This window comes from Ochlerotatus camptorhynchus, unplaced genomic scaffold (genome assembly GCF_037179485.1).
Source record: "Ochlerotatus camptorhynchus isolate MF236.1 unplaced genomic scaffold, CSIRO-AGI_Acam_v1.1 ptg000963l, whole genome shotgun sequence".
Lineage (NCBI taxonomy): Eukaryota > Metazoa > Arthropoda > Insecta > Diptera > Culicidae > Ochlerotatus > Ochlerotatus camptorhynchus.
Genome location: NW_027041402.1, coordinates 2,359 through 17,071, shown reverse-complemented (window position 1 = coordinate 17,071; position 14,713 = coordinate 2,359). Strand labels below are relative to the sequence as shown.

The following is a 14,713-nucleotide window of genomic DNA, read 5'->3' as shown; positions in this document are numbered from 1 at the left end:
ACGAGATGTGTTGCTTATACGTTAACTGGGAATCCAAAATAACTCCCAGGTCTTTTACGTGGTTGACACGGCTGATAGTTGTTTCCTGAAGTACATAATTGAACATGATCGGTTCCTTCTTGCGAGAGAAGGTGATAACTGAACACATCGCAGGGTTGACCTCCGTTCGGTAAAAGTTGCACCAGTTAGCAAACGCTTCGAGCTGGCATTGGAGGAAGTGACAGTCATCGATAGAACGGATCCAATATGAACATAACATTTTTCGTTATCAAATCATAAACGAATCGTATATATTCGAGTAATTGCCATGTATACCGGATATTCTAGGTTCAGTAGTTCAGTTGATTTGATCTAACGGGTGTTCAATAAAAAATGAGAATGATTTCAGTGCCGTCCAGCGCTCTTGTGAGAGCATCGCGACTAAGTTGCGCCGTACGGGTGAACAGGGCCCGTTCTCCAATATTCATTTTTTTTGAAGGATAAATATTTTGTTTTTAATAAAACATACTGAATTCATTGAAATTTTTTTTACTAGCTATATGCTGAAAATTTTTTAATTTTTATTGAACACCTGTTACTATATCAACCCAGACTGCAATAATGTCTGTAGTTTCGAAATATGTCCAAACAGATTCAATGTGTCTATGTGGATCGTGTCCGACCTATTGCTACGTATTCAAGTTATGTTATAGGTTCTTCTGAAATCATTCTGGAGATCAGATTATTTGTCTACTATATCACCCAAGACTAATTCAATATCTGTAGTATCGAAATATGCCCAAACAAATTTGCAGTGTCTATGTGGATCATGCCAACCTATTTCCGTGTATGTCAAATGTTCTAGAATTTCCAAATCGATATTTCGATATTACCAATGGTATCCCAGTCTTTGTTGATCTAGTAAAACAAATCATCTGAACTGCAGGACGATTTGGAGAACCTAGATCGTCTGATATATGTGGAAATAATCAAACATCATCCATATAGACACTATGAATCTTTTTGGATATATTTCGATATTACAGACTCTATCCCAGTCATGGTTGATCATCTGAACTCCAGAACGATTTGGAGAACTTAAAACATCTGGTATCCGAAATAGTTCATGCATGATCCACATAGACACTTTGAATCTGATTGAACATTTTTCGATTCTACAAACATTATTGCAGTCTTGGTTGATCTAGTAGAACAAATCAACTGATGTCCTGGACGATTTAGAAATCCTATTAATTCTTGTATACATAGTAATTAGTCATCATATGATGATCGCATGATTCACAAAGTCACATATATACGATTTGGTTATGATTTGACAACGAAAAGTGCTAGGTTCATATTAGAAAAAAAAAAATATCATGAAAACGTCTCACCATTGGACAGACCCGAAAGAATATCCGCAACGTGACCAACAAGTGAAACTCTGGTAATTTCTCGATTATGTGCTGGGTGTTTGGTTTGAATCGATAAAAAATTGAGAAAACTAGAGCTTGGCTCTTAACTACAACATTTAGGACAGCAAAATACGTCAGAGACACAAAGGTTAATTTTCAAGAAAATTTGCATTTCAAATGAAAATGCATTAATTTTTTTTATATAATGTTTTATCAAATCTAGGCTGGTATTATTCAATAGAATCTCATAATGTAAGGGTGTTTTATTATGTTCACTAATTACTCAGAATTTATAATATACATAAATAACTGAAGATGATACATTGTTATTTTTTAATTTTTCTTTCAATGGTTGCAAACCATACTTCTTTAGCTCAGTTGGTAAAGGCGCAGCTAAAAAGCAAGTCCATGCTGGAGGCGACTGAGTTCGTTTCCCGTACCGTCTATTAATTTTTCGGGTTGGAAAATTTCTCTACTTCCTTGGGCATAGGATGGTACAGGCATAGAAAGCTCTCAATTAAAATGTGAAAGTACTTCAAAGAACACTAAATTGAGAGCAGGCAAAAATCTAATATTCTATAAGCAATAAGCTTGAAATGTCATGTAGTACATACAAATGGTATTTTTAGGTAATGAAAACAGTTTTTTTTTGTCGCGGATTAGTATTTGAAGTCGCGGATTTCTTTTGAGAAATTGCGGATTTCGCGGATCAAATTTAGAAAATCTTGTAACAGCCCTGCATTTATTTTGGTGGCACTCTTTAAGTGATAATAAGTTGTTTTTTTTCTCTACGGTTGTCTCGCGCGGCGTTCGTGATTTGCGCGATTTTCGTATCTTACGCAGTGGCGTCGCGTCCACATGTGCAACTTGTGCACGACACAGGTGTAAATAATTAAATGCGTTTAGATTTTTATAGTTTTTATGGTCACATTATAGCTATACTTCTTTACTCCAGACCACAAGTGACCATGAATACACTATTTTATAGTGTGACTCAATTAAATCTTCGAACTTGGTTTGCTTCAAAAAGGATTAAATTCAGTTCGGATGGTCTGCTTAATCCCTAATGCATTGATTTCTAAGCATGTCGATATCACTGCCATGACAAAACTCGTTAAATAGTGCACCTAAAACCGAGCTTTTTTGGGTGGCGGGTGGCAAGCTTGTGAATGGTCAAATGCCTGATGTAAGCCAAGCAGACCTTCCATCACCTCTTGAAACATACCATAAATGTTCCACAATACATGGCGGTTTGCACCACTAGTTGTAATTGGAACTTTTAGCAGTCACGCGTCAAACGGGAGCAACACGGAAACAGCAGTCTGGTACACTTTGGACGTGTATCATATTTGCAGACCGGTTTAAATGTGTGAGTTTAAATTAGAAGAACATTTGTGATGTATGGGTGCCTAAAGTGTGCATTTCTTTCTGTGCACTTGGATATCTGATTACAGGCAAAGAGAGTAATAGAGAAAGAGAGCGCAAAAGCTCGCTCTCATTCTCTTGTCAGTTGTAAATCTTTCAATTACCGATGGTTGCGCCGGTGCGCCTGTCAAAACTTATGAGCTTCCCCTGGTTCATTCTGATAGTGTTGTTTTGATGAATAAAGAGTTGATTAATTCAAGTTTCCTACACAGGGGGGACTTCATGAATTTTCTCTAGATTTTAATACTGTTTTGCATAAAAAAAATTAAATTCGGAACTGTTTGACGGATATTCTTCATTACCCTTCAAACGAAAGAGTTAGCCTTGTAATAAAAACGAGAATTAGTTAAGTTTTGCAATTGCTCCTGCTTCGGTTAGCGCGAAAAGGGCCATACAAGTTTTGTTTAAACAAGATGATAGACCCTTTAAATGTTACGTTAGGTAGTGATTAATATAGTAATTGAGAATATGTCCCTCGAATTCATGGAGCAAATAAAACAAAAACTAATATGTGGTGGTAAACTTTAACGAACAAAGTTTGGTGCACAGGCAAACAAATATGTGGAAGTGCATCTAGAACACTAAGTTGAGAGCACGCAATAAGCTAATATGCCATAAGCAATAAGCTTGAAATGCGAAGAAGAAGAAGAAGAAGAAGTTTATATGCTACAACTACGCTCACACGTTTCCACTATGTCGCACCACAAAAATACGTATGGGTATGTCACAATACAAGCACGCCGCAGTGGAAATCCCGAGCTATAGTTCAAACACTTGTCCCAAATCAAAATGAAGCACATATAAGATTAGTTACAATACCATGCACAAAAATTGTGTTTTAGCATTGTTCCGTGAGTAATACCTCAATGAAAACAACAATGAAAGCTTGTCACGCAAGTAGAAGGAGCACTGTCGGGCACTTTCTGAAATATTTCAATTGTATAATTCTCTTGTAAACCCAAATAAATCTATCTGCGTAAAAAAAAAATAAGAGTGATTTGCGGCAAAACCTGTCAGAATCGCACCTAACGTCAGTGCCTATACGTAAGCGTACTACGACGCGGCTCTCAAACAAAGGAGTAACAAGTGTGATACTATCACTGCTAGACTAGATCTTTGGTTTTCTCATGCAGTGGTTTATCAGAGAGGGAAAGCTTAGTAATCCCCATTGCCTGCCCATGGCGCCATTCTATCGCGGCATGAGCCAGCAACGCCGACCATAAACCTACCGTCTCCAACATTCCACTATAAAGCATGTAGTTAAGCCCGCCCACTAACAGCACGGTGCAAAAACTAGCCAAGGGGAGGGGATACAATAGTAGAGATTTTAGTGACTAAAATTACGGAAATAGTGACCAATAACTAAGTAACCAATAAAGACATTTATATGGTGACGTAGAAATTCAAATACGATTTGATATTGAAATTTGTTGTTATGTCATGGAACTTAAAATCACATTTCATAAATACCTCTAATTATATCGAATCTCACAACGGAATCTCCTATGAAGAGCATTTGAAGTGATTTGAACCATTTCCTTTTGATTACGTTACACAAGATGCATTTATAGCAATTTCCGGATTTTTCCAGTTTTTTTTTTTTATTTTACTGGTTGTCCGATATACATTTAAATTAATGTATACATCAATGAAGCCGCTAGCTTAAATAGATTAAAACGACAGAATTTTTTTTTTTCGAAGCTCTTGATTTTGATTCTGCGTACTTAAGGGGTTACGCCTACCTGCAAGACCAAAAAAAAAGCGAAAGTTTGGTTTTTTTTTCTCGAGAACGGCGTAACAAATTGAAAATCGGTTTTCTGCCGTTTATTGAACACACAATAAATGGTACATTTATCAGTCGATGCTGTAAAAACGAGGTCCTGGTGCCCCGCACGGCTGCTCCCCGTGGACGATGTTCTAAAAAACGCTTTTTGCGGTGCCAACTGCGGTTTGTGATGTAATCATCTGAAATAAAAAAAAAACCATGCCAAATCGTTAAGCATGTGTTAAACTAGTCCTTGATCGTTCGGTTTTTTTTTTTTAATTTTTTTGACAAAATGGCGGCCTTGCAAAGTTGAAGTGCCGATTTTTGATCCTTAAAATTTGTCTTTGATCGGTTGTAAAAAATCGAAATTAAATGATAGACGAAATCCGAACGATCGTGGACTGCACAAAATAGTACTGAACAGAAATCAAAACGAATCGGACGAATCGAATGTATACATTTCGAGAAATTTTTGGCACCGGTTTTGAAAATATGATTCCGAGATAATCGCGTTTAAAGTTTAAAGTTGGGTTTAGTCCATATAAGTGAATATGTTTGTACGTCGCATAACTTTCACAATTTCCATCGGATCAACTTGATCTTTTGAGGAAATATTCTTGACTTTATATATTTTCGATTAGGACAATAAAAAAATCGATTTTTTGAAAGTTTACAGGTAGGCGTAACCCTTTAAATATTTTGATATATCTAAAAAGATAACTTTGATAATTCGCTAATAAATTTTCACAGAATTTCTTCAAGATCTTTTTTAGAATCATTCTCCTTCCCCTAAACTTGCGTCGAAAATAATCTTAACAAAAATACTATTGCATTCTTGAAATTATTTGCAGAACAATCAAACAAATTTTTGGAAATGGATAATTTTCGTAGTTGGAGATGTTTGACGCCAAATATCAGACTTAGAATGGACAGTGTGAAAATTGTATATAGAAAGTAGAAAGCGAGCAAATGACAATTTTGAGGAAGGTACGAATCCGGTCGAGGATCCCTTTTACCAAACTCATCCGTTGATGATGGATGATGAGGAGTGCCCCCCACCGCAACCACTGGCAAAGAGGATGATCGTAGATTTGCTCATATACCTCCGATGTGCGGAAACAGTTTTATCTGTTGTTTCACACTGAAGTCGTCATCTGACGTAAGCATCTACCCGATTGCTCTCCTCAAAATTGTAATTTTGCTCGCTTTATACTATATATAATTTTCACACTGCCGTACTACAACGGAACTATCCACAATAAAATAATAAAATGTCCATTTAAAGCCTGGTATTAGACGTTAAGCATCTTCAACCATTGTAAATCGATAACTTTACGCATGGAGTAATACAACTTTTTAATTAGATATCAAGCTGGAGCTGGGTGAAAGCTTTGTTTTCAAGACTTGACATATTTGAATAAATTTTGCTTCTATTTTTGACAATACAGCAGAAGGACTAACCTATTTTGGCCGCTTGAACACTTGATTCCGTGTGTATTGTTTCAAGATAGTTATAGAAAAAATGCTGTGACGAGTGCGCGTAGATACATCCGCGTAGTAAACTGATTGAATAAGTAAATCCGTTTCGAACGAAATATCTAATTTATGCGATTATTTACCGAAGCGAGAAAAAAAGGCTTATTAACATTTAAAGAGTGCCACCAAAATAAATGTGATAGGCTGTGTTGGCAAAATGATTAATATTGGTTTCCTCTCTAGATATTCTACTTATTTGAGCTTTGTTTCAAATAAGCACGTATTTCAAAATTTCGCGACGGTACCGAACAAATTCTAAACTACATACGTTCAAACATCAATTTTACCTGGTGTTTCACTTTCCGGCAGGTGCTTCCAAAAATTTAATATTTTGTTATCGTAAAATTGAACATATTTGTAGTTCTTTGGCGAACATATCAGCTCAATTGATCATAAGTTACCAAAGTTACATCATGTCAAAGTTGACCATTTTGTATGAAAATCAGCATGCGCTGCTATTCTATCGAACACAACTGTAGGCATGTTGAATCCGACAGCCGCGAAAAGTTAAACATGCATCAATAACACATAAGGAAAGATCGATTGTACAGTCACGTAGGGTTTGGTTCATGGATTAACATTGACTGCTGTTTACAAATGTAAGTAAGTACTAAGGTTATTCAAATGCTTTAACCGCATACATATATCAGAGATTTCGCGTATTCAGAGAATAATATACTAATCGCGTACAATAAACTCAGGGGAAAACAATACCTACAGAAGATTAAAAAGTATTAACTGTTACATACCTCTAATTTTACTTATTTCCTAAACTATTCCTCTCCTTGTTAGTCTGCTTAATGCTATTGGTGTGCTTGCGTTTTCTTATTGAAGCTCAAGACTAAATAGGAAAATGTATTTTTTTTTTATCCCCATAGGATTGCAATGATCGGGGTTGATGAGAAAAATTTTCAAGTGACTACGATGCCGGACGGATTAGTCTATGGTGACCAATTAAACACCGGATTCACGATATTGAAAATCTTTATGTTTCGGTAATCGTTGGTCTGTCTTTGCCTGTATGTCTTCTTCTCATTCGTACGTCAATTTTAATGTCTGGATGTTTTCTTGTCTAATGTCATGATGTGTTTGTGTATCTGTGTGTGTGGGTATGTGTTTGTGTGTTTGCACCAAATGATTATATTTCTTCCTCATCTCCTAGTTTAAACTGCGTTCAGGAATAATTGACTAAAAAAAAATAAATAAATAAAAAAAAGCACAAAATGTTGCAGAAGTCCATACCATAACATATCTAACTTACTATCGACATTTTTTGACTAATACCTAAATGTAATTTTTAATTTTATGACGATAAGTTGCTCTACTACTACTACTAAAATCACAAAAAGATATTCTCACAAATGTATTTCACGCAACCAGGAATCTGAATACCATTTGACGCTATAATAATACCTTGCACATGCTAGACACAAGAAAAGGCCAAAAGGCAAGCGTCCGACACACAAAACCCGTCAAATCAACCCACAATCAACGATTCTACGAATCGCGAGCGCTCACGAATCATAAAACCGCCGACTGCGACACTCTGAAAGCGAAATTGACGGCTCTATGCGTCAAACACCGGCATTCCAATCTCCTCCCGCATCCAACAAACACAAATCCCTTCTACAACATCTAACGAATTCAAAACTCCGAAAATCACTCATCTATAGCAAGTGAGTGGAAGAAACCCTGCATGCAACCATTCTTCATGCAGGGTGCCTTCCATTCATTTTGGCTAAGAAAATGCTTTATGAAATTATGGAATAATAAGATTATATGATAATATTTTGTTTGTGTAAGCAACAAGAAAATATTGTGAAGTTTGTGTCTGACGCATAATACCTGCCTGTTTTGCTACATTAGCGTCGCAATAAGCGATTTTGTCATTTATCTCACCCACTCTTCGCGAAGAGGCGATCAGAAAATCGCTCATTGTGACTCTGTTAAAGCTAAATTTACATGTTTTGTGTGTCAAACATAAACTTTACAATCTTTTCTTGTTACTAACACATACAAAATATTATCATAATATCTTATTATTCCACAATTTCCTAAAACATGTTTTTCGCCAAAATGAATGGAAGGCACCCTGTCTTCATGATACACTTTTTCTGCCTATCTTTCTATTAAGCCTGTGGACATGCGTTAGCTTCGAAACTTCTTACCAAACTGGGAAATCTATCAGATCACAAAAACTTGAAAAATCTTTCAAAGGTATTATTGATTATTTTACACAAAAATCAGCAAGTAATATTAAATCTTTTGTATCGTATGCTAATGTCAATTGACTGTAACAAAACTAATATGCTAAAATAAAATAAAATTATATGCAAAATTTACTAGAAGATCATTACTTTATTGGTGAGATGTTTCTAATAAGGCCTCCCAGTTCCTCTGTTTACAGAACAAATCTGATACTATAATCAGAATTGCTCAGTCTGCATGAAGCAGCCGATTTCATCAAGGAAGTTCTATTAACAACCAAGAATTAATCGTTTGAGGTATACTGAAGCATTAAGAAGGTGATATGTGTCACTATAGGAAATCATCATTGTTGCAAATATAAAGAAATCAAACATAACCCTTTGCTTCAGTACCGTCAACCTCCATGTCCATGGGGAGGGACTAAATAGGAAAATGTATTCTACAACTTTAAAGGTTAGTTGCCTCCCTAAGTGGACCCTAAGTATCCTAATTCTTTTGTTAATCTATTTAATGTTATTAGACTTTCTGAAGTTTCTTATTTAAGTTCATTTGATTATTATGATATCTCATTAGTCTAATTTAATAAATAATTGAAACAGAGTGTAAAGCACTGCACTATTCAATTCATTGCTCTGTGCAGACCGTTTGTACCAAACGGTAAAGGACGAGGCAATGAAAGAGCCAACAAAAACATTCAGTCACTCACAAGCAGGCGACGCACACCGCTTGCCTTCGCTCTACAGCATGTAATTGAGTCATTTTTCCATAGAAAATGTACGCTCAGTCATTCAAAACAAATATTGGGTACCAACACGGCAGAATAAACGTGTTGACTGAGCTACTGACTGAGTGCTCGGCTGTCAGTGACTCGTTTACCTCTCAATCATTCAGACTCTCACGAGGCAGTGAATGATGAGGCAGATGGCAGTTCATATTCAACTCGATGAACCTGACTGTTTTGCGCACTGAATTGAAATTTCTAATTCACCTAATTTATCATAACCCATGCTTTATTAAGTACCTGCACCTGTGCTTGTATCTAAAATTAAACGTATTTCAAGTACTTTTGACTTTGACCTATATGTATCGACCCAGGTGACACCTTCAAGTGACTAAAATGCTTCACTTTGAAATAAGTTTCCAAGCTGATTTTTTAATTATATGCTTCCACTATGTTGCACCACAAAAATACGTATGGGTATATCACAATAGAAGCACGCCACAGAGGAAATCCCGAGCTATAGTTCAAACAATTATCCCAAATCAAAATGAAGCACATATAAGATTATTTACAAAACCAAGTATAAAATGGTGTTTAGCGGCGCCGGTGGTGTAGTGGTAAGCGTGATTACCTCTCACCCCAGCAGGCCTGGGTTCAATCCCAGTCTGCACCGCCGGGATGAACTTGCATAACATCTCTCAACGGGAAGTAAACCCGTTAGTCACTGTTTAGAAACAATACAGTTTGCAATACTATTTTTAATGTAGTCAGTGAATAATAACGTTTAAAATTCAGTAAGTTTACTTTGAATTTCATGCTAAAATACAGAAAAAAAAAGCACATAGGACGTTTTGAATACTCAAGTTGCGCATCGGACAATTTTTGACCTATGATTTAGACTAAAGAGCCTGAATTCATAAAGAGATGACATCTTGTCCATTTGACAGGACTTCTGTTCGATTGGAATGACTTTTCCTATGACTTTGACGGACAATCGATTGTTCCAATTTTGACATGTCGCCTCTTTATAAATTTAGGCTCTTTAATATGATTATCTTAAATGAATGAAAATAAATTTGGATGGATGTTTTAGTATCACATACAATGATAGAAGATCAATAGTTTGTATCGCTTAACTCGATTTGTTTACATTCTCTAAGGAATCAAATTGGTGTTAATATATTTTCTTAATATTAATTTTGTTTTCAAATAACGTTAATATTTGCACTGCTTGCATCGAAGAATTAGTGCATTGCATAGTAATGAAAACGCATATCGGACTACTAAACGATTATAGGCAGAATACAGCCTATTTTAGCGGGAGAACCCTGTCAGTGGACTGAGCAACGCATAGTAGTTTCCAACTAATGTTACTGTTTATCCTTTATTTCATTTCCTAGCATTATTTTGACCGCTGTATTCCAAGAATGATTCGCGAGTATATCTGCTCTAAATTTAGCCCACAAAGAACCAATTGCCTCTCATCGCATCGATTGTGTCTCGGCTTATTGAATGTGTGCAGCCAGCCGTTCGTACTTGTCATCTCCCTTGAGCTAGTAGCGCGTTGTAGACAAGAAGAACAAACTACTATTTTGCAGCTCCTGTATAGGTGCTTCCGTTCCTTCTTGTTCCTACTTAGTCGTTGTCCGGAAGAAGCGTCAAAAATAAAACACTGGACTGTATGCACTATTAAATGTTAAGCTCAAGCATACTAATTCACTTTTTGTTTATTTATGGCGAAAAGAAACAAAATACTGCCGTATTAATTCGCCATTGCCAATACGGAAAAAAGTTCATTGCATTTTGAGAAAATAAACGTAGGGAAAAGTACAAAAATAAGACCTCTTTTTCTTTACCTTCATGGCGACTCATTATTTTTCACTTCGAGGCCGCGCGTACACACACAACTGCGACAAACGCACGCACACACTCTCGAGCACTGTACTCGAGATATTTGGGGACACTGTGCTGTTGCTTCTTCTTTTCCTTCTCTGCTCCAACAACGGTGTGTGTAGTACTGTTCTTATTATTTTTTTCCTGCTGCTGGTCCTCCTCACGGTGGTGTCACCCAAAAGGTGATTATTTTCTGCTTTGCACCTTTCACCTGCGGTTCACGCTCTTGCTTGACCAATTTTCTTCACTATCTCACGTTCTTCCCACCCGTGCGAGATTTCAGCGTGAATTTTCACCACAATTTTCGATACGCAACTATTCGCGATGGGGCCTTTGCCTTTATTTTCTCGTTGGTCCCCCGACTTTCCCGACAAAATCGAAAAACGAACGAACCAATGAGCGAGAAAAAGAATCACGGTACTGCTGCTCTCTCACACACACAACACACTGGGCGACGATGGCAATCACATAATCGCGTTTGCAAAATTTTTCTTCTCTTTTGTCACACAAAATGATTGCTTCCGAAATTCAGATCAAGAAAACTGCCTCAGAACTTGTGCAAATCAGACCGATCGATGTCCACACTGGTATTTCCGGGATGAATGTACGAGTTCGCAGCCAAATGGAACGCGTATTGTTGAATCAAAACTAGAAAACTCTCGCGTAACATTTGAAAAGGGCCTATGTCCAAAATGTAAACAATCCAGAAAATGAATTGTAAATTTTTCCGCCAGTATTTAATTCCTATATAAATAAATTGAAGTATTTTAGGCATTTATATTGTTCACAATAACAATAGAAACTATATCTCAGTACACAACATCCAAAACATGCGAAACGTTTTCAAAAATACATGAAAATCGATAAAAATTTAATATCACAGTAATAAGCCTTTTTGTGAATCTTTAAATGGTTAGGCCCTTTTTGTTAAGCCGTTGTGCTTGTCATCATAAATTGTAGGCCCTTTGCTAAGCCTTTTCTTAACGTCAAATAAATCATCGGCCCTGCCTCAAGCAGTAGGGCTTAGCTTTGATTTGAAATTTTTCAATCATCGGCCCTTCTACGTCGCTAGGCTTATGAATGGAACCTCATCGAACGAAAAAATATATATGTTAGGCCCGAGGTTAGGCCGTTTTAGCATGAATGATTGGAAAAATTTGGTGGATCGGCCGTTTTTAAAATCAAGTTATTTTTAATGATTTTTATCGATAATGCGGAACATTCCTATACGACTGGTAGCTAATTACCAGTGCTACAGAATGGTATCAAAAATCGGTTTGTTTACATTTTGATCATAGGCCCTATTCAAATGTTACGCGAGAACTCAAACTACAAACTTGGACGATGAAAAGACATTCCACACGGACCCGTTCGCGATTGTGTGTTCTTTCTGTGGATGATCGCTCTTCGATTATGATGAGTTGCAGCCGTCGTAGAGCAGAGCGACGAAAATGAGTAAATCACGCACACAACTATTACAAATTCGCCGCAAAATTTCGCCTTTCTGGCACGGGAAAGAGATTTTTTGACGTTTATTTGACATCAACTGCAGGGTTAGCCTGCGAAACAGTTTAAAAATGATGCGGTGGGATTTTTTTGCATGGGATATTTACCGTCCACGGCAAGTGAATGGATTACCCGCATGCTTGATATTTTTTGTACACGGTGTTTCGTGAAAACCCATTAATGGGTAAAAAATACCCATTTTCAAACCATGTATGCAGCTGTCAAAAAATGGGGGAATTTTGAAATCATAAAATGGGTGAAAAAATACCCATTTAAAGAATCAGTTCACGGTTGAATAATGGGTATATTTTTTACCCAATAATGGGTGAAAAAACACTTCGAAATTTTATCGTCTCATTTCCGTCATTGGGAATGCAAACCACGATGCAAACAGTTACTGTCCGCAGCAACGATCTCCGGAAAATATTAGAATCCAAAACGTTGGAGAGGCTTACGGATAAGTCAATACAATGGATAATTTGTATTATAATGTTTCGTGAAAAATTTGAGCGGAACACCTGCATTTATTTTCAATGTTTTAAAAACATTTTTACATCAACGAGCGCTTGCATCCTCCATTTGTAAAAATGGGTATTTTTTCACCCATTTTACGGTAAACACAATATAAGAAAATGGGTGAAAAAACACCCATTTATTGACAGACCACCCATTTACCCATTTATGAGTAAACCATAGTATACCCATTAAATGAGGAGGGGCACTTTTAGCGGAAATGGGTATTTTTATACCCATTAATGGGTTTTCGCGAAACACCGTGTAGATGTTGCAAATATAAATCACTGCACGCAAGCAGCATCTAACATCTAACCTCACTTTTCCCCTGTTTGGATTCCTCCTTCTCCATTAGAGTCAAAGAGATAACAACGAACGGGAACCAAAACAAACCTGGTAGAACTGTCAAAGTTTGCATGCGGGAAAATTTAGGCTCTGAACCATTTGGCGATTTTTTAAGAAGGAAGTTAAATTTTGACAACCGTGGCTCGAAAACCGGTCAATCGACACCACGGGGATTTTCGAACATAGAAAATTTCTTTCGAAATGCCACGAGTTAAATTTAACTCAGCAAATGGTTCACATGCCGTGTTCCATTTGATGAATTTTCACTTTTATTTGACACTTCGAAAATAAATTATAATGTTCAAAAATCCCTCTGTTTTTGATCATCCAATTTTCGAGAAGGTGTTTGTCAAAAAATGATTCCTGGGTCTGTCGCAGAAATAAGTCTTGTGCAATTGCAGCTTTATTTGAACATTTTGCATCTGTCAAATTTAAGTGAAAATTCACCAAACGGAACACAACCACAGCCTTATTAGGATAGGTTTGTGCAGTCTGGAGTGATTTTTGAATAGGTCGTATGTAACAAACGTAGAAAAATACACATTTTGATGGTATCAGACACTACTCTGTTTCCTCTGTACTACCATGTTTACTCTTCCTAAAGGCAAAATTCGGGCTCACTACCGAGCCCACTACCTCATTTCTGTTTCATTTTCTCATCAAAAATCTATTTTTCAAATGTGCCAACCGATCAAAAAATAGTTCAATGTTACATATGACATTTAATTTCTATGGGAGTGTCAATCGTCGTATGTAAAAAAAAATTGACAGAAGCGCAAAAACTGTTGTTTTTTTTTCAAATAAAAGTGCATATTTTCTAGGTAAAACGCTTGTGGGTGGTCTATAAAATGATACCTCGACCTGCGCTTTCCGTGAGATATTACTCATTATAATACATTTTTAACATCATTTGTTTTTTAACATGAACGCTATCAATTCCTTTCTTAGCACAAACGAAGTGACAGACGACTTACTGGCGAAGAAATCCATTAAAATAATGTGGTTCACTGTAATAGAATTTTCTTGGAAGCTTGTGCCATCATCCACCAGATGGGTTAGTTTTTTTGTTTTGATTTGAACAAAGTTGATTTTGTGTACAATGATTCTTTGACAGTGTGCAAAGAGTGCGTATCATTTTGTCATTCATTTATGCATTTCAGTTTTGAGTAGAGTGAAAGAGATAGAACCTAGGATAGAACCAAAATATTCTAGTACATTTGGTGAAAATGCTAGTTCAATCCAATAGTAGTGTTGCCATGTGTTACAATCCAGTAGTAGTGGTGTTGCCATGTGGTACACTGAAAAATTGCAATAGAAGGTTAGTCACCAAAGTTTTCGAGCCGCTCCGTCTGTCACTTCGTTTGTGGTCAATAGCAGCACTCCTAAGACGTTGGTTAATGGGAATTT

At 36.6% G+C, this 14,713-nt stretch overlaps 1 protein-coding gene across 1 annotated transcript in view; it reads right to left on the bottom strand.

Moving 5' to 3' along the window:
- Nucleotides 1-11,588, bottom strand: part of LOC135715602 (E3 ubiquitin-protein ligase KCMF1-like) — a 37,540-nt gene extending 25,952 nt beyond the window's left edge. Inside the window, exon 1 of the mRNA XM_065238797.1 lies at nt 10,906-11,588. Coding sequence (XP_065094869.1) covers nt 10,906-10,921 — 16 coding nt within the window. The 5' untranslated portion in view covers nt 10,922-11,588. The remainder of the gene's footprint in view (nt 1-10,905) is intronic.
- Nucleotides 11,589-14,713: the final 3,125 nt, after the last annotated feature.